This window comes from Meles meles, chromosome 14 (assembly GCF_922984935.1).
Source record: "Meles meles chromosome 14, mMelMel3.1 paternal haplotype, whole genome shotgun sequence".
Lineage (NCBI taxonomy): Eukaryota > Metazoa > Chordata > Mammalia > Carnivora > Mustelidae > Meles > Meles meles.
In genome coordinates, this window is record NC_060079.1 from 86,344,609 (window position 1) to 86,363,615 (window position 19,007).

Consider the following 19,007-nt stretch of genomic DNA (forward strand, 5'->3'; position numbering starts at 1 on the left):
AAAACTGCCAAGGTTAAAAAAAAGGGGTGGGGTAATCTTGATCCTGAGGTAAAAAGAGAAGAAAGTGGAAAGCCGTAAGTGAGGTGAGCCAAGAACACACTGACTTGACCAAAGGCCAAAACTATTCGTCCATCTCCTACTTTGGCATAGTATCTTCTGTATTACGAAAAACCCACATAAGATGGCAAGTCATGGGATCTGGTTGGCTCCACCTTGAGCAAAGGTCTAGGAAGGGTTCTGTGAGAAGTTTGCACCAAAAGTGCAAAGTCCTAAGGAAAATAATCTGTTACACTTAACAGTTGGTTTGAGACCAAAGGCTTCAAAAGGGTTTCTGGGTGCTGCACACCTTTGTCTTTTCCCGTCATCATTTTGAGTCAGTTTAGATGAGAACAAGACCGCTGTCTTATCCAAGGTACCCTACTTATCCTTCTTGTTGGCCTAGAAGGAAACTCCAGTACGGGAAACTTTCTCAAGGGGCCAATGTAAACTGACATCAACTACTCACCAAAGAGGTGCGACCTGGAGCCTATAACGTCCTCCCAGGATTCTATAAACACAATGTCTTCTCAATTGGCATATTAATTTGGATGTTATGAAAAAAAGTGCTTGCTGTTCAAAAACGTCTGGGAACAGCTCAGCCCCTGGCTGCACAGGAGAATCCTTATGGCACTGCATGCTTTACATGGGTTTTACAAGTCAGCCAGGATGTGGATCTCCCAGAAAATGTAGTGTTTCCCTCATGTGCCCGACCACAGAACTGAGAAAACACAGCCTAGAAAATGCTGCTCCAGATGGGAAAATCAGCATGCTGAGAACAGGGGGAAGAGGAAAGAATCACGGACTCTCGGTATCATACAAAGAAAATGACACAAAAGAAAACACACACATAAGGGTACTGCTGACACGAAAGCCTTTTGTGTTTAATTTGGTTGATACACATTTGACAAAATATTTTAGAACAAAATGATCCACAAACAGGCACAAGGTATTTACGACAACAACTGTGGAAAACATACAATCGACATACTCTCAAACGAAATGTCTCCTTACAAAATTTTCTACTGTGAATCTGGAAGACGCTCAGGTCCTACCCATTACCAAGTCCCAACCCCACCTAGGTGGCGTGTTGGGCCCAGGAGCAGGAAGTGCAGTTCCGACACATTCGGCGGTTAAGGGTCGTCTGTTGGTGTGAGCTCACAGGGAAGCAGAGAGACAGACCCGGGAGCGGGTGGCATGGGGAAGGCGGTGCAGAATGGAAGACTCAGAAGGAAACAACTAAGGACAGGATCTAAAAGTCACACTCATCTTTCTCAGTTTCCTAGAGAAAGCTACAAATCTTTTTAAACTCAGCATCTCCTTTCGCAGAAAATCAGCAACCCTGAGACTCCGATTTTCCATGACATCGAGAACTGCTCAAGATTTGTAAACTAACTTTATATGCTCAAAAAGGAACTTAAGATCGGAAAATATATGGAAGAGAAAAAAATTTCTCAGATTCTTCATGCCTAATTCTTAAACATTCCAACTAATAATTTCCACTGTCTGAAGTTAGTTTCACAAAAAGATACACTTTGACTAGATGTTTTGAGTTGAGTACAACTTGCTCTTGATGAGTGGACCTCCTATATCTTCATATTATTCAAATATATTCAAAAGAAATTAGAGAAATTTTATGCATTGGAATAAAGTTACAAATGTATTGACTTACAAGATAGCCACAGAGACATGAGAAAAAGAACCAAGTGTTCATTCTCTGTAACACTACTGAGACAAACACGGCGCCCAGCATACACATCTACTGATCCAACTACTACGCTATTTCACTGTGCTTCACAGTTCCAACGAACAACTCTGTAGGTCGCGCACCCACACCACGTGTAAAAGTCAGATCTGCTGCTCCTCCAGCGGCTGTTCAAGAGCTTCCGTCAGCTTTTTATTTGCCTCCTCGTTATGCCGGCTTTGACAGTGAGTTAAATGTTTCTTAAAGCCTCTTGGGAAATTTGATTCAAAATTACAACGTGGACATTTAAGTAAACTCTGCCCGTGGGCTGCTACATGATTTTTAAGGAGAGATTCCAAAAGGAAAGCCTTTCCACAAATTGTACATTTGTAAGGGCTATGAACATTATGCTTATTAACCAAATGGTGCAAAACTGCACCTTTTTTCATAGCTCGACAGCAACAAATTTTGCAGTAATACTTTCCTTTTCCACGCTTCATATACTTTGCAATCTCTTCCTCAGAGATAAAAGCCTCTTTCTCTTCAGTAAATTGTAAGACATTTTTGGACTGCTCTGGACTAGTCATGTCCATTTTGTTCTCTTTACTAAAATCAATAGATTCTACATCAACCTGTTCTTGATCACTGCTTGATTCTTGGCCCTTGCTGTCTAGCACATCTAAATCTGCTTTTACATACTCACTGCTACTCAGCTCAGCATCTGAGTTCTCTTGGTTGTCTTTCTTGGGCTTCTTTGAGGAAGGAAATAAGGTGTCAGAATCTAAGAGTTTCTTAGGTGTGGCTAGTAGTTCTTCCTGAACCAAAATATCACACTTTTGATCATCTATGGCATCTGTCTGTAGTTCATCACCAAGCTCAACTCCCTTCTGAGATTCTGAGAAGATAGCAGATTTGGGAAGTTCAGGGAAAAGGGCATGTTTCCGGGGCTCTGAAAAAAGAGCACGTTTTCGTGGTTCAGGAGAAGCTGGAGGGGCGGTTTTGGTGGGCTCAGAAAACAGGGCGGGTTTCCTAGGTTCGGTATCAAGAGAGAGAACAGGTTTCCATATATCGGAGGTTGCCTTAGGGGACTCAGACGATCCAGAAGGTTTCCGAGGTTCAATAAAGAAGGAAGACTTCCAGAGGTCAGGGGAACCACCACGGGAACTTTTCTGGGACTCGGGGAAGTCAAGTGAAGCAGGGGAAGTTTTTCGCTGATCAGGAGAAAGCTTCCAAAGCTCCGGAGACCCTGAAGGTTTTCTGAGCTCTGGAGATCCCGCTGGACTGCGGATCTCTGGGGACAATGGTGGGCCTGGTTTGCGAAGCTCAGGAGACAAGGGCGGTCCTGCTTTACGAAGCTCAGGGGACACTGAGGGAACCGCCTTCCAATGTTCAGGTGACAAGGTGGGAGTTGTTTTTCGGAGTTCTGGAGGGCCAGACTTCCACGACTCAGGAGACCCAGGGGGAGACTTCCAGGAGCCAGGCGAGACTGACGAAGACTTCCAGGATGCGGGGGACACAGAGGAAGTTGGTTTCCATGGTCCAGGTGAGATAGAAGGAATCGGCTTCCAAGGACCAGGGGACACAGACGGAGCCGGTTTAGCTGGCTTCCAAGGTCCTGATGCTGCTGAAGGACTGGATTTCCAAGACCTTGGGGATCCAGGTGGCCCTGGCTTCCAAGAACCTGGTGACACGGCTGGGGCTGGTCTTCTGGGCTCTGGAGAGACAGCAGGGAATGGCTTCCAAGGCTCCGGAGACCCCGATGGGGATGGCTTCCTTGGCTCAGGGGAGATAGTCCGGGCTGGTTTTCGAGACTCTGGAGACGCAGTTGGGGATGGACCCCAAGGGTCAGGGGAAGCAGCCAAAACTGGTGACTCTGGAGAGGAGCCTGAAGGTGGCCCCAGTGTTTCTGGGAAATGGGAGTGTTTCTGGGGTTTAGTAAGAGTGGCCTTTACTGGCTCAGGAGACATAGGGGCAAGTTTCTGTGGTTCTGGAGAAGGAACAGGGACTGGTTTCTGAGACTCAGAAACAACAGAGACTGATTTTGGAAGTTCAGGAGAAGAAATAGAGGAAGATTTTGGAGGCTCAGTTGAAGGAAGAGAAGGTGTCTGTGGCTCAGGAGAAACAACAGCGCCAGGCTTCTGCGGCTCCAGGGAAGTGAGAGGTGTAGGTTTTGGGGATTCAGGAGATAAAATTGGGCCAAGTTTCTGTGTTTCTATGGAAAGGGCAGGTATGGGTTTTGGGAGTTCTGAATTAGAGAGTGTTTTTTGGTGTTCAGAAAGAGGAGGGCTTTTCCCAGGATCTGTTTCTTTGTTTAGCTGATTTTTGGGTTTCTCATTCCACTTCTCTGGGCCTGCATGTTTAGAGGTGATGTGATAGTACACATTGGAGTACATCTTGCTGGTGAAGAAGCACTTATGGCAGTGGAATAGCTTCGCACTCTTCTGGTAAAATATCATTTTACCTAACCCACCAGCATCCATTTCATCACAAAATTCTGGATGGATGGTGCCCATGTGGATTTGCACATTTTCATAATCTGTGCCTCGGAAACTGCAGTGGTCACACTCCAAACGTGATGACGGTTTACGGATTTCCTGGAATACTTCCATTTCTCTCTCTGTCACAACACACACGATTATACTCTGTAAAACCTTTCAACAGTACTGCAATAAAGCAGAAACAAATTATTTTCAGGGAATACAACTTTGAAAAAAAACACTGTTCTCTATCCATTCTATAACTGCATAATTTTAAGTCTGGAATGGCATGTGTATTTATCAGATACCTCAATAAAGATTTTGAAGAGAAAGGAGAGATGGAACTAACCTTTAACTGAAGTCCAGGAACTGTGACTTTTAGAGGTATCATCTCATGTAATCCTCCTAAAACCATGACTCAGTATTATTTTTATTTGTAGATGAAGAAACAGGTTCAGAGAGGTGCCTCACCCAGGTTATAACGGTGAAACAAGCCTGACCCCAGAATCACCTAGCATGTGCCTTACACCTTGACTCTGAACCCCGGAATCAACAAGGTAGCTGTCAGCATATAAAGCTTAGCCAACACCAAAATTAAAGGTAGGCAATTTAAGGCTGAGCAAGAAGCATTTGTTAAACTAAAACTAAAACATGAAAAGATGACTTTTTAAAAATATCAACACATTTTGTAATGTTTTATCCATTCTAGTATCAAGTATTTTATTTATTCATTTAATAAATGAACTATTTTCTGTGCCCTGTTTTTCTAGGCACGTGGGTTTAAAGAGAGGTCTTATACTGCGGTGCTTACATTAGGTGCAAAGCCAAGTGTGCACAGACGGCTGTCAAGGAAAGATGCTCAAGCACAGATCCTGAGTGATGTAAAGGCTATTTGCCTAGCAAAGGGCAATTCGGATCGAGGACACCCTTGAGGCAGGAACTTGCTTGCCAGTATTAGAAGTTCAAGCAAGTCTTCGAGGGTGATGAAAAGTACAGGAGCTCACAGCTAAAAATGTAGTCATTTATGCAGAACAACATATTTACACAGTATCACTTGTTCTATGTATACACAATCTTGCACAAACACATCCTATGCAAATGAGGTATTAAACACACTGCTTTCATTCACGGAAGAGAAAGTGGCTCTGGAGAAAGACCAGGCTCCTGAGGCTTCAGGGCGAGAAGAGGAGAAGGTTTCAGAGATTCTAGAAACCAAAGTAGGCCAAGTTTGTATGTTTCTACTTATATAGAGAATAAGCACTAGATTTCCTTGCATATCTTGAATTGGGGGTATTTCTGAAGGGAAAATTCCTAGAAGTGAATTACCTGGTTCAAAGGTGATTTACATTTAAAATTGATACATCTCATAAAATTCTCAAGAAGTTACAGTACTATTTCATACCAACCACCGGTGTATTACCAGGGACAATTCCCCAACTCCCTCATCAATACTGAGCATTATTAATCTTCTAAGTAAAAACTGGAGTTGCAGCATTATTTTAAGGTGCTTTTCTTTAACGAGAAAGAGTGAACATTTTCCCTCGTTATTAGCCATGTGTATTTCTTTTGTAGGATGTCCTTGTCCATTTAAGTATCTGTAAATAGCCTGCATAAAAGAAATCATCCCTTTACTCTAAGAACTTTCCTAGTTTATCGTGTCTCTTGACTTTATGGCGTATGTGTGTACATATACATGTGTTTTTTTCACACACAGCTGCTTTATGTACAAATTAAACACTTACAGGTATTTTCCTTATGACTGTTATATACTATGCTTTCCTGCTCCATTACTTTTTAAATCAGTCAATATTTTTTTTCCTATGATTTTGAGGATTCCATTCTTTTTACATTTGTATTTTTGGGGGGGCAGAGGGAGAGAGAACCTTAAGCAGGCTCCATGCCCTGGGTGGCAGAGCTCCACTTGGGGATCAATCTCACAGCCCTGGGATCATGCCCTGAGCTGCAAGCAAGAGTCAGACACTTAACCGACTGAGCCGCCCAGGTACCCCTTTACATCTGTACTTTGACTCTATCTGGTAAAAAGAGACAGGGATGCGGCCTATTTTTTCCACCCCAAATGGAGAGTTCAGTGGTCTTTGCAACCTTTTTTCTCACTGATCTGTAATGTTCCTTTAGCATTACTAAATCTTGTGTTTAGGAATCCATTCTGGACTCTGTTTTATTTTAAATTTTTTTAGGCAATCTCTATCCCCAACATGGGGCTCACACTCTTCCACACTCTTCCAACGGAGCCAGCCAGGTACCTCTGACTCCCTTCGATTCTCTACCGGTTCCATCTGGTATGTTCCCCTCAGCATGGGAACTCAACAAGTGCTAAAGGAGATTCTGTAACATACACAGTGAGTTTATCCAAGCGAATCACAAAGTCTTTCCTCATTAAATTACGTCCTATCCTTTACCAAAAGTATCAGCGACCACCAAGAGCAGGCACTGTCTTCTGTGCTAATAGTAATTACAAGGTTAAAACGTATTCCTTCCACATTACTGCTCCTCAAAATACAGTAAAGACTAGAGACACTTACTTATATTCAGCGGCTCCCGCTTTAATAATTTCAAAAATATTAACTTAAGCCAAAACAATGAACACTGTTATGCTGTAAATAAACAAATTTTTTTAAAAAAAATATACTAACTTAAAAAATTTAACATTTCTAATTTTGATAACTTGTTTTGAAGATGTTATTGACAATACTGTTTTCTACCACCCATATCATGGTGTATCATTTGCATTTTGGGGGAGCGGTCTAAATTTAACAAGGTGAGAAGACAGCCGAGGAAACAAGTGCTTTTCAGAAAGTAGTAGACCCTTCTGAATTACCCTGCAACCATCCTGACTTTTAGAAAATTGTTTTTAGGGCTATACAGACTGAGAAAACAACATGATCACTTAGTACCGAAGAAAAATCTCTGAAAAGAATCTTCAACTTAAAAACATGATGAGGAAAACGTGTAGAAAGAACACGTAGGTTAATGATGCCCCTCAGGCCCAATGTCTCATAAAACTAGAAGAATGTTAAAAGAAAAGGCTGCAATATCTCAATAACCCCATCTGGCCATAAGTGGCCATAATGAACAGTCAAGGGATGTTCCTATTAAATAAGGTGGACATTAGATATTAAACCACATCATTATATTATAATAAGCCCTACATCAAATACATTACAACACAGAGACTAAGACCTCAGGCTTGCTGGGTCTGAGTGAGTCCTGTTTCTATGGCTTTGTTAAGTTGCTGAATCTTTCTATGCTTCAGTTTCCTGGACTCTCCAATGGATGTTAATATTCTGTAGCATATTTAGAACAGTATCTCGTGGTGAGCCCTCAGTGGCAGCTATGATTTTTAAACTAGAAACGACAAGGGTAGCATCTAACAAATACTTCACTTTCTGGTAAGTAAATATTCCACAATGACCGTGGTAAAGTTCTGGCTGACCAACATGCAGTATCTCATCTGAAATATACTCAAGTCCTACTCACTATAGGAAGCGAGGCTTTGTACTTTCATGATTTGAGTTTCTTAAGCTTAAATGAACTGTTAACTATGGAGACTTTTCCCACCTTCTCAAGAAAGTGGGGTATAGGGGCACTTGAGTGGCTCAGTCGAGCCACTTAAGTGGCTGCCTTCAGCTCAAGTCATGATCCCAGGGTTTAGGTTGGGCTCTCTGTTCAGCAGGGGTCTGTTTCTCCCTGCCATTCCCCGTTTGTCCTCTCTGCCAAATAAATGAGATCTTAAAAAGAAACAAACAAACAAATTGGTGTACAGTAGGAGAAAGTATTTTTACTTAGTGACCTCTCTCCTCACTTTGCCTAATTTAAAGTCCCATCAACAAAACAACTTTTTTCATTTCCTGTATGTTAACTCATCAACTTTTTACCGATACTAACTGATAAAATAGAGGGTCATCAATCGCTTCTCGGCCTTTTGGCTAAGATCAAGTGTAAAACAGAGGGTCATCAATAAGCCCAGTAAGCACAATATAGGGATCAGGTTATGAACTGTAAGAGTAAAGCATTTTCTTTTATTCCCACAGAAATTGCTGAGCACACTATTCTATCATCAGGAAGGTTTTAAAAAAGTGTTTCTGGCAAACTTACCGAATGAAAAATTGACCTCTCTAGAAGTGCAACAAGTCGAGAGCTGGTCTCCTCTTCAGCCACACCCTCTATCCCGACTGCTGCCCAGGTGTTACGGTTCCTTTCTGTAGGCAAAGCTCTACCCCGTTTCTCCCTATTTCGACTTTCCATTGGCTGTATCTGTTTCTTGCCTGTCTGGAAATTCTAAACTAACCCCACATTTTACAGCTGCTCCTGTAAATTACTCTTTGATGAATATCACTTAGGCTAATTCCTGCTGCTTTTGCCTCCTGCAGCCTCCAGCCACCCCAGCTTCTCAGACTGGACTGACTCCTTTCATTCTTAATTACTATCTGCTGAATCATCAGCTTTCTCATCCCTTCATCTAGTGCCACTCAATCAGTTCCTCAGCCATCCTGTTCTCTCTAGTCTGTGTTAAACCCCACGACCCCTCAGACTTCAGTGTTCCATCTCTCCCACCTGTCCCTCCCTATTTCCTCTTCCTGCCATCAACTCTTCTGGCCAGTCTACCCAAACCTGCCTACTCCCAGGCCTCATTATCATGCCCTAATAACCTCTTACTTAAAACAAAAACAAAAACAGGAATTGTACAAAATCCACTTCTCAAACCCTGAACTCTATCATATATGTGCATATCTAACACACATTCACGTACCGTTATGTATGAGCGCACGCATCTTCCTTGAGTATAAGCATTTTTAAAAAATGTTCACATCTTAAAAATATTGTCCTAAATGTTAAAAGGCAAATAAAAACATATGGAAAATTGTTAGAATAACACTATAGGGGTGCCTGGGTGGCTCAGTGGGTTAGGCCTCTGCATCTGGCTCAGGTCATGGTCTCAGGTTCCAGAGATCAAGCCCCACATCGGGCTCTGTCAAATAAATAAATAAAAATCTTAAAAAAAAAAAAAAAAAGAATAACACTGTAAATCCAGGACAAGTACATTCAGAGCAGGAAAGAAATAAAGAACAACAGACCTTTCTCTGCCAGACTTACCAGCTTATCTTCCTAGAAGTCTTAAAAGTATGTCTTCAAAGGACAGGCAAGTCTACATGGCTTCTGAGTGAACTACAGAAAATAGTCTGTAGTACATGAAGAACAAAGATGAGAGTTGGACCTGAAAAAAAAATAAAGGAAGTGTAATCAAAACGACATTTCTGTGCTAATCTATACCCCTGCAAAAGAATTCTGCCTATTTCTCTCACTGTCCTGCTCCCTGCGACAGCAACAGGGATCCAATCCACTTGCTTTAATGAAATAATACCAAAGATGACCACGGATACTACCCATGATACCAAGCACATCTAACTCTACTTTAAAATCTACTACGGAATTAACGTCCTTGTCTGTAACCACAGCACTCTCAAACCCACTATTTTACTTCGGCTGACAGGACAGCACTCAGCAGACTGCTGCTGTGACCACAGCCTACAGGAACAGCTGATGTTTTGTCCATTATCCATACTACACTGCAGGGCAGCAAAGTACCAGGCAGTGAGAAAGGGACAAGATAATCAACAGGACTAAAGGGCAAAGGAGGAGGCTTCGAGAAACAAGGAAGGAGAGTGGTGCTTCAGTGACGACTCAAGGAGTCAAGCCTCTTCACACGTGGATTTCAAAGAGAAAGTATCAGGGTCCGGGTAAGTTTTTAATGTGAAGAGCAAGGAAGAAAACTCGCCACAAACAAGCTAGGTATTAGCTCACAACACACTTCTGCTGATAAGTTCTGGCACATTTCTCTACCTGTGGTCATTCTGATAGCTGTGCTCTCCCTGCCTCCAGTCTCCCTTCCTTGCAATCCACTCCATACAGTTTCTAGCCATGTCCCAAACACAAAAACCTTATGGCATTTGCCTACCCACAATTCCTCAAAGTATCCCCAATACCATAGCATATGGAGCTCTTTACCATCTGTCTGGCCCCGACTGGACCACATTCTCTAAATACTGATTCACCTACAATTCCATTACAAACCAAGCCTCTGGACCTTCACACAGGCATTTCCTCTTCTCTACACTCCCCATCTTGCCACCCAGCCCTCAGGCAAGTCTCTCCATCCTTCAGACAGAATTACTTCTTAAAAAATGGTTCACATGCTCTGCTTCCTGTACCGTCCCCCTCCGCCCCCCCCCCCCAACCCTCTTTGTGCGCACACCCACAGTGTAGCATCACTCTTTGGTACTCTTTAGAGGGCAGGGACTACCCATTCATCCCTGCAACCCTTGCACATCCCTGGCACGTGGAATATGCTCAGAAAGTATCTGTTTGTTACCTCTAAAACATCCCATCATGAAGACTGGAGACCTGACCTTAGATTCACAGGATTTTAAAACTAAAAGAGACCTGAGCTACCATCTAGTTTTCAAATCACTGGGATTTAGAGCAGAAAGACTTCAGGGATCACATACTTCAAAACTTCAATTCATAGCTGAGGAAATTCAAACCTAGACATTAAGTAGAGTGATCAAGATGAAGCAAATAATCAGCTTCTGACAAAGGACCAGATTATCTATGTTCTAATTTATCTTGACTAAGCTAATGCACTGGAATCTATAAGACCTTGACAAGGCAGTATAACAGGCAAAATCAAGAAGATGAATTCACAGAAAACTGCACTCCACAGTCTACACGGGACAGAATGTCCCAATGGATCACTGTCTCCAGTTCTGGGCAGGAAGGACACTTAGAGTTCCTAACACTAAGCAACATGCAAAAGAAAGTAGCCAGGATGGCAGCCAGTCTTTAAAAACATGTCTTTTGTGAGTAAAGAAACTGATAACTTCAAAAGTGGAAGAACTGTGGATAATACGTAATGTGTCCTAGAAGCAACAAGTGGAAACTAGCAGGAAAACAGATTCTAGCTCAAGATAAAGTTTTACAAACTACTCAATCACGGACTAGAATGAGGGGCTTTGCCAGGTAGGAGCCCTTGGTAACTATAAGGCTGTGGCCAGTACAGGACTGAAAGGATCCTCAAGGGACTTGAGTCCGAACTCTTCACTTTACAACTGAGAAAACTGATGCTGATGAAGAAAAGTGCCTGAGATCACAACAGTTGGGTCAGAGGAAGTCACAGAAGATCCTGATTTCCTGATTCTGGATCTCTGCTGAAACATCATGAGGTCTTTCCCATGGGCACGCTGAAACAATGAGTCCAGAATTCAGCTTCTGGGTAAAGGCTAGACACTGAGATTCCTCCCAGCTTTAAGATCCTACCATTCCCCAACCCCCACTAAATTTCAGAGTTCTTAAGCCTAAATATAAAAGTAAACTCTACACAGTCCAGACTAACAATAGTTTCTCTGATCCTACCTCTGCCTCTACAGACTATATGCTGTCCCTAAAAAAGTTCTAAGTGGTTTGCCAGTCCACCACCACATCACACCTATCAACAGCTTCCTTAAAGTCTAACACCTGGTCCTCATTAAAAACTTTCTGATGCTCTAGCTTTTAAAAATAAAACTCAGTACGGACAGCATGTTTAAGGCTAACTGGGTTCAACTAGCATATACCCACTAGCATTGCTCTTTACCACTAAAAATTAGTAAGCTTTATTTTTTAGTTTTAGGTTAAAGAAAATATTGAAAGGAAACCTCTCTACCTTTATTTACCGTCTTTCCTCCTCTGCACACATTTTTCCTATTATTAACATCCTGTATTAGTACATTTGTTACAACTGAAGAAATACTGATATATTACTATTTACTGAAGTGCAGAATTCAGTTAGGGGATCACTCTACCTGTTGCACAAGCCTATGGGTTTCCACAAATGCAGTGTCCCATACCCAGCATTACACAATGCAACAGAATAATTTCACAGCCAGAACAATTGCCTGTGCTCCTCATAAACACTGGTCTTTTTATTGTCTCTGGTTTTGACTGCCTCCCTCTTTTAAGACTTTATGTATTCAGTTGAGAAAGAGAGAAAAGGAGAGGGACAAGCAGACTCCATACTGAGCGCAGAGCCTGATGTGGAGCTTGATCCCACCACCCCGAGATCCTGACCTGAGTAGAAACCAAGAGTCAGAGGTTCAACTGACTGAGCCACCCAGGAGCTTCCCCCCGTGTATTTCCACAATTATGGTAAAATAGGGGTGCCTGGGTGGCTCAGTTGTTAAACGTCTGTCTTCAGCTCAGGTCATGGTCTCAGGGATGGAGAACCTGGGTCCAGCCCAGGTCCTGGGATGGAGCCCTGCACTGGGCTCTCTGCTCTGCCGGAAGCCTGCTTCTCCCTCTCCCACTCCCCCTGTTTGTGTCCCCTCTCTCGCTGTGTCTCTCTCTGTCAAATAAATAAATAAAATCTTAAAAAAATTATGGTAAAATACAACAAAATTTACCATTCTACCAATTTTCAAATGCACAATTTAGAGCTACAGTATATCACAATGCTGTACAACTAACCCCATTATCCATTTCCAGAACTTCTCATCACCAGAAACAGAAACTCTGTACCCATTCAACAAGATCGCCCCATTCCCATACTCCCACTGGCCCCTGGTAATCTCTATGCCATTCTCTGTCCCCGTGAATGGGGGGTCACACATTTGTCCTGCATTCTGGCTTACTTCACGTCCAACGTCTATACCACAGCATGCATTAGAATCGTATTCTTTTTTAAAGATTTTATTTGAGAGAGCACGAGAGGGGAGAAGGTCCTTTCCCCCTGCGGAGCTGGGAGGCCGATGCGAGACTCGATCCCAGGACTCTGGGATCACGACCTGAGCCGAGGCAGTAACCAACGGAGCCGCCACCCAGGCGCCCGAATCCTATTCCTTTGGAAGGATGAGCCCCACCCCACGGTGCAAGCAGAATTTACTTTCCGTCCATCTGCTGAATGCATTCGGAGCTGCTGGCTGCACTGGCGGACGACGAACGCTCCGAGTCCTGCTCTCAACCCAGGAGCTCAAAACCGGGAGCGGAATTGCTGGATCCTACGTAGCTCTGCGCTGAAATCGGAGGAACCACGACCCGCTTTTCCACAGTCACCTGCTGCAGCGCTCTTCGCGGCCGCCGGCCACGCGCCCCGCGCCCTCCCCAACACCTGTGACCTGTCTCTGCTCGCAGCCACCCCCGCGGGTGTGGAGCGGTACCTCGCTCGGGTGTTACCGCCCGGACTCCGACGGCTGATGCGCGGCCTGCGATGTGCTCACGGGCCGTCCGGATGCCTTCGGTGGAGGAGACCCGTTTGCGAGCCGGCGGACCCCTAATCCGGACGCCAGCCCCTGGCCGGCTGCAGGGTTTCGGGTCTCCTACGCCGGCTGCCCAGCTCGCTTCCAAGCAGCAACAATGACAAAAGCCCACGCCGACGAGGGGCGGCGAAAACCCCGCGCCGGACTGAAGCGGAACGAGCGCCTCCCTCGAGGAGCCAGCTCCGACCTCCCCGTGGCGTCCCGCACGGTGCTTCCCGCCTCCCGCAGACGACGCGCGGCTCGCCCCCCGCCCCCCGCCCCGAGGCCCACCCCGCGGCGGACCCGGCGCAGGCCTGCTCCTCCGTGCACGCCCGACGCGGGCCTCCTCAGACCCGGGCCTGCGGGACGCCCCGGCCCGCGCGACGCCCCTGCCCGCCCGCCCTGCTCCTCACCGGTGGGCCGCGGCGGCGTCCACACACGGGAAGGACGGCGGGAGCCGCGCTCGCGGTCCCCGGCTGCTCCGCGAGGCCCGGCGGCACGGCGGCCTCCCCAGTGACTGCGCGGCGCAGGCGCGGGCTGCGGGCGCGCGGGCGTGCGCGCGGCCGCCGGACGGGCCGGCGGGGGCTGATGGGAAGCGAGTTTGGCGTCCCGCGGCCTTCGGCGCGGCCCAATCAGGTTGCTGATCGCCGGGCGCCGCTTTGCCGGAAGTACGCCAGCGTGTCGAGCGGCCCGCCCTGCCTCCGGAAGTGACGTGACTCGTCCCGCCAGCCCCCGAAGTACCCGGGTGCGGACCGGGGCTGAGCCCGGGGGCGGCTGTCTTTGAGCGGCGCGGACGGCGAGGGGCTGTCGCCCCGCTGGAGCGCGGCCGCGGAGGAAGCTCTCCAGTCCCCGAGGGCGGGTTCGGGGGGAGCGCATGGCCGACGTAGCTAGGAGGCCGCGCCTCTCCGTCTCCGGGCGGCCGCCGCGCCGCGGGGCTTGGTGTGGAGCGGTTTGCGCGTCGGCCTTCTCTGCGGTCGCGAGCGGCGGCCTGGCCGGCGGGAGGATCGCTTTTCTCGCTGTCCGGTGAGTTGGAGGCGACAGGAACTTCGAAGCCCGGGAGGAGGCCTCGGGGAGGCGCGTCTCTCCTTGCTGAGGCCGCCGGCTGCTTCTCAGGGTCTAGAGCGCGGGTGGCACCGCCGAACCGGCCTGCGGGGACCGGAGTTCGTGGTGCAGCCGCGGCCCGGGCTGACGTGCTGGTTCGCAGGGCCGGGGGGCTCTGGACGTGTGTCCTGGACGACTGGGGACCCGGGGCCGCCCTCGGGCCGCAGGCCTTGTCCCGTGCACCCCGGTGACCGCACGGTTGCCGCTTCCCCGGGAGTGGAGCGGGCGCGGGAGAGACGTGCGGACTTCGGAAGGGCTGGGGGTGGGGCAAGGGGACGCGGGACTTGGGAACGAGCTGAGCTCGGGGAGGTGGTTGCGTGCTCGAGGCGGGTCGGGTCTTGCTCCCAGACGGCAGCAGAGGAGGGAAGGCTTCTTGGAAGTGTTTTCGGGGCTCTCTGTTGGGCCTGGTGGCGCACGGTGCCGTGGTGCATTTTAACGATACCTAATCGACTCTAGAGAGAAAGAGGCGAAGAGTGTGACAAGCAGACACGCTGCTTTTTGATCATCTCGGGCTGTTTGGCACCAGTTAAACCAAAGTTCTGCAGTCACGAGGTGTGTTCTACTTAATTCCTGCGGCCACAGAGTGAGGGCGGCCTCAAACCCGCACACGCACTCACGTTCCTGAGCATCACTGGCCATGACAGCGACAGTGAGTTCCCAAGCTGCAGCTGATCGTCGTATTGAATGAGCCAGAAAGCACTTTTGAAACCCCGAAGCCTCCGAGGTCATTTAACGGATAGCACTCCCGTGGGGTTGCCACAGGCGGACAAGGCGAGCGAGCTGGAACCCCACTAAAAGCCCTTTCCTGGAGGGCTGGCCTCGGAGTCTGGGAGCAGCAAGGCCTCCTCCACACCGCAGAGAGCCTCCCAGGGCTCCGTCCCCCAGTGCCCAGAGCAGAGGAACCTTTGCTGGTGGGGATGGCGTGGGGATGTCTGGAGGTTGGTGAAATGATTATTAATTTATAGTGTGGAGTAGGTCCCAGGTGTTGGCTTGTATGACATGTCCCGTAGAGACAGTGGCTGAGAACCAACACAGTGGAAACCGGTCTGGAGTGGATCAGGTAAGGGGGTGTGGGCAGTAGGGGGTGGGGTGTGCAGCCCCGGCCAACCTGGATCTCCAGGTCACCTAGGAGTCTGTCATTTCACTGTGTGTGACTTCACAGATGAAGAATATGCCCATAAACGTGCTTTGTTGAGTGTACGGGTAAGTATATTTTTATTACTTCTCTTAGCCCTCCTTGCAGTTGGTACTCCAGTGACGCTGTGTTACACCATTACCTGCATTGTACGTATTTGCATATTGAAAATGTTGGTGACACCCCCACAAACTGTATACCGGCATCTAATTATTATTAATAAAATTTTATTTATTTTCTTTTAAGTTTTCTTTTTTTGTTCTTTATTTGAGAGAGCAAGCATGAGAGCATGAGCGGGGAGAAGGTCAGACTTCCCACGGAGCTGAGAGCCGGTTATGGGGTTGATCCTGGGAGTCCAGGATCTTGACCTAAGCTGAAGGCAGTTGCTTAACCAACTGAGCCACCCAGGCGCCCAATAAAATTTTATTTTTGACAACAAAAGAAGTATCCTCCTGTGATTCTTAGTTTAAGGCGAGGCGGAGTGGGGGGGGAGGCGACCCTCTTTTGGTACAAGTAGTGATTAATGATAAAGGAAAATTTCCTTTTAAATGTTTGTGGGCCTTGATCTTGGACTACCAGAGAAGCTACACTTTCACATTTACCAAGGTCGAAATGACTTAGTGGAACTTCAAAGCATGGGCTCTATTTCTGCCCTGAACACACATGATACATCTGCTTCATCAGACTAACAAAACAAACAAAAAGCCAAAAAGGAGCATTCTGAGCACAAGATAAGAAAAAGAACTTCCCTGGTTCCCATAAAATTAAAGTCACACAATCTGGCATATACTAAAAACATAAGATAAAGATAAAACTGTCTGGCATGTCCTTGGTCATGATGATTTGTAACTATGTAAAAACCATGTGACCCCACACCAAATATTCCTCCCCCTCCCCGCCCAGCACTCTCTTCTTTGTGAAGATTGTATATGCTTGGCAGCTGTCCTAACTTGGGCTCAAATAAAACTTTTTCTTTCTTTTGAAAGATTTTTAAAAGGGTTTCTTCATTTTCATCAATAGTACCATAGTCCTTCCTGAGAAACATGGTCAGATTCTGTTGGGAGCTAAACTTGATCTTTGTTATTGTGAAAGAATAGAGTCCATGAATTATCTGTCTCCTGTTTCATATTCCACGAGTCCTGGTTTTGGTTCCACACCTCCATGAATCACACAATGATGCCGGGTTTAGCATCCGCTCATCCCTCTCTGTAACAGGTGTGTTTGAGAGAAGAGGCAGCCTCTGTGTACCTGGCAGGTGAGCATCAGGACACTTTTGGTAGGGAGTTATTGGGACCCTAATTCTGAACCTGCTCATGGCACCCAGAGTAAATAGATTTCAGATTTAGACTTTAGGAAGAAATTTTTTATCTGTCACGACAAACCGAAGAAAATTTGTAACCTCTAACCTTTACCCTAACCTTTAACCTGAATCCTGAACCCTGAGCCCAAACCCCATTCTAAACCTCTAGTCATGAATTTTGAGCTGCAAACCAAAACCCCTGATGCCCAAATCCAAACCCAAGCCCTGAACCTGGAACCCCTAACCCCTAGCAATGTTAACAAAAGCCAAAATGTAGAAACTGTGCAAATGTCCATTATGTGGTGAATGTGTAAACAAAATGTTAAGATTTAGGGTTAGGATTTTTTGGTTTATGGGTTAGGGTCAGGGCCAGGCTGGAGATCAGGGGCAGGGGCAGGGTTAGCATAACTGGCTTTCTTCACCCTCTCCCCATCTCTCTGGCCCTCCTGGTTGGGCAGGAGTCACCCAGGGTCACATGTGCATCAGATACTGAGTTGGAGCATTGGTCTTCAGCCCCTCACTCCCGGGTATTGACAGGAGAAGTGTGAGAGGTCTGTCTGGTCACTGACTATTTCAGATCCAACTCAACCGCAGTCAAGGGTGTGGAAAGCCTTAGAGGTTAAGCGGGGTTCTACCCTCTCACCCGGGGAGGGTGCCACTGGCCCCACTCTGCCTGGGCAGCCCCAGGTTTCAGCGTGGCCCTGACCCGCATGGGCACTCAGTAGACACATACGGGCTTATGTATGACTGGCTGCAGTGGCCTACTGCCCCCATGTACAGCCCTCTTGTGAGCTGGAGGTGCCCTCCTGGCACCAGCTGGATCCTTTGTCCCACACAAGTAATAGCAGTAGGCAGTTAGGTCTCAAGACTGTCTTTGGCCTCTGACCATCCAGATAGGATCTCTGGTCCTCCAGTTTAGGTCCTGATAACCCCCATGATCATTCACTGAGCTGACTGTGCTCTTGGCAGTTTAAAAGTTTAAAAGGCATTGTAGAGAGCCCCTGGGGATGTTTCCATTCCCAATGTCTGTGGTTGAGACAAGCAACTCCTCCTTCATGGCCTCCCAGCATTCTAAGAGTAATAACCCTCCAGACTTTGAATGTGACCTGTGGCTCCAACAGCCGCACAGCACACTGGCCCTGCAGTCCTTTGGCCTCTGGTTATAATGTAAATATTTGATGTGCATGTTTGTTAGGAATTAAGGATATAGGAGAATCTCCCAGTGTCTCCCAGTGGGCAGTTTCTGGGTAAGGCTGCATGGTCTTGGACAGCCACATGCATGACCGTAGAAGGCCTGCCAAGTGTGAATTTCGTGCTGTGGAACAATCTTGAGTCTTCCACGGCTTCACTGAGCAGTAATTTCCTTACCATCCTCACATTTGGTCTCTACTCTGTAAAGGAGAGAGAAGAGACTGGAAAATGAGCCAGTGTGTTCTTTGGGGATGGGAGATTAATGTGGGGGAGGGGGGGCGGATGTGAGTCTTGTGCTCCCTCCTCCCAGGGACATGAATGAGGTCTGTGTGCCTTCCAGTCTCTGAGATGCAAGGACCCAATGCCCAGGGCAGGAGCCTTGAGTTTCCCACCAACAGCAAAGTTGTTTTTTCAGCAGTTGGAAGAGAGTCTTGCCATCATGGGAGGACAGGAAGAGTACTGGATGGGCGGCTGCAACCCCTGACCCTAAGTGCACCCCTTCCTTCCCTGGGCTTCAGATTCCACAGCTGTGGAGTCACCCGCCAGTGATGTGGAATCTACTGCTTTTCCAGCCCAGCATCTGTTCTCATGTCCAAATCCAGCATCTCAGCTTCCCTTTGGGAACCACATCTTACCTGCCTCCCATCCAAACAGTTCCAGAGGGCAGACCCCACATTCCACCCACCTCAGAGATAGACATATGATCCAAGTATACCCAGCCCTGTGCTCTGTCCTTTGGGTGCTCTGATGGCTTCAAGGATGAGAGTGTGAATCAAGTCAGGCCAAAAACACTTAA

General features: G+C 47.0%; 2 protein-coding genes and 1 long non-coding RNA gene across 6 annotated transcripts in view; 2 read left to right on the top strand and 1 right to left on the bottom strand.

The window, feature by feature from the left end:
* UPF3A (UPF3A regulator of nonsense mediated mRNA decay) overlaps window positions 1-6,650 on the top strand; it is a 34,240-nt gene extending 27,590 nt beyond the window's left edge. The window contains exon 10 of one of the 4 annotated variants that reach the window (XM_046028233.1): window positions 4,968-6,650. In XM_046028233.1, the coding sequence (XP_045884189.1) occupies window positions 4,968-4,981 (14 nt within the window). In that variant the 3' untranslated portion in view covers window positions 4,982-6,650. The other 3 variants (XM_046028226.1, XM_046028231.1, XM_046028227.1) reach the window with 3 other exon arrangements.
* On the bottom strand, window positions 879-14,030 carry CHAMP1 (chromosome alignment maintaining phosphoprotein 1). The gene is made up of 3 exons (XM_046028220.1): window positions 13,898-14,030; window positions 9,313-9,433; window positions 879-4,383 (listed from the first exon to the last, which is right to left on the bottom strand). Exon 3 carries the CDS (start codon window positions 4,327-4,329, stop codon window positions 1,885-1,887), a length of 2,445 nt encoding a protein of 814 aa, XP_045884176.1. The 5' UTR covers window positions 4,330-4,383; window positions 9,313-9,433; window positions 13,898-14,030; the 3' UTR covers window positions 879-1,884.
* Window positions 14,031-14,194: 164 nt separating this feature from the next.
* LOC123956008 lies at window positions 14,195-15,965 on the top strand. The gene is made up of 2 exons (XR_006821486.1): window positions 14,195-14,507; window positions 15,042-15,965. It is a non-coding gene; the product is annotated as an uncharacterized LOC123956008 (long non-coding RNA).
* Window positions 15,966-19,007: the final 3,042 nt, after the last annotated feature.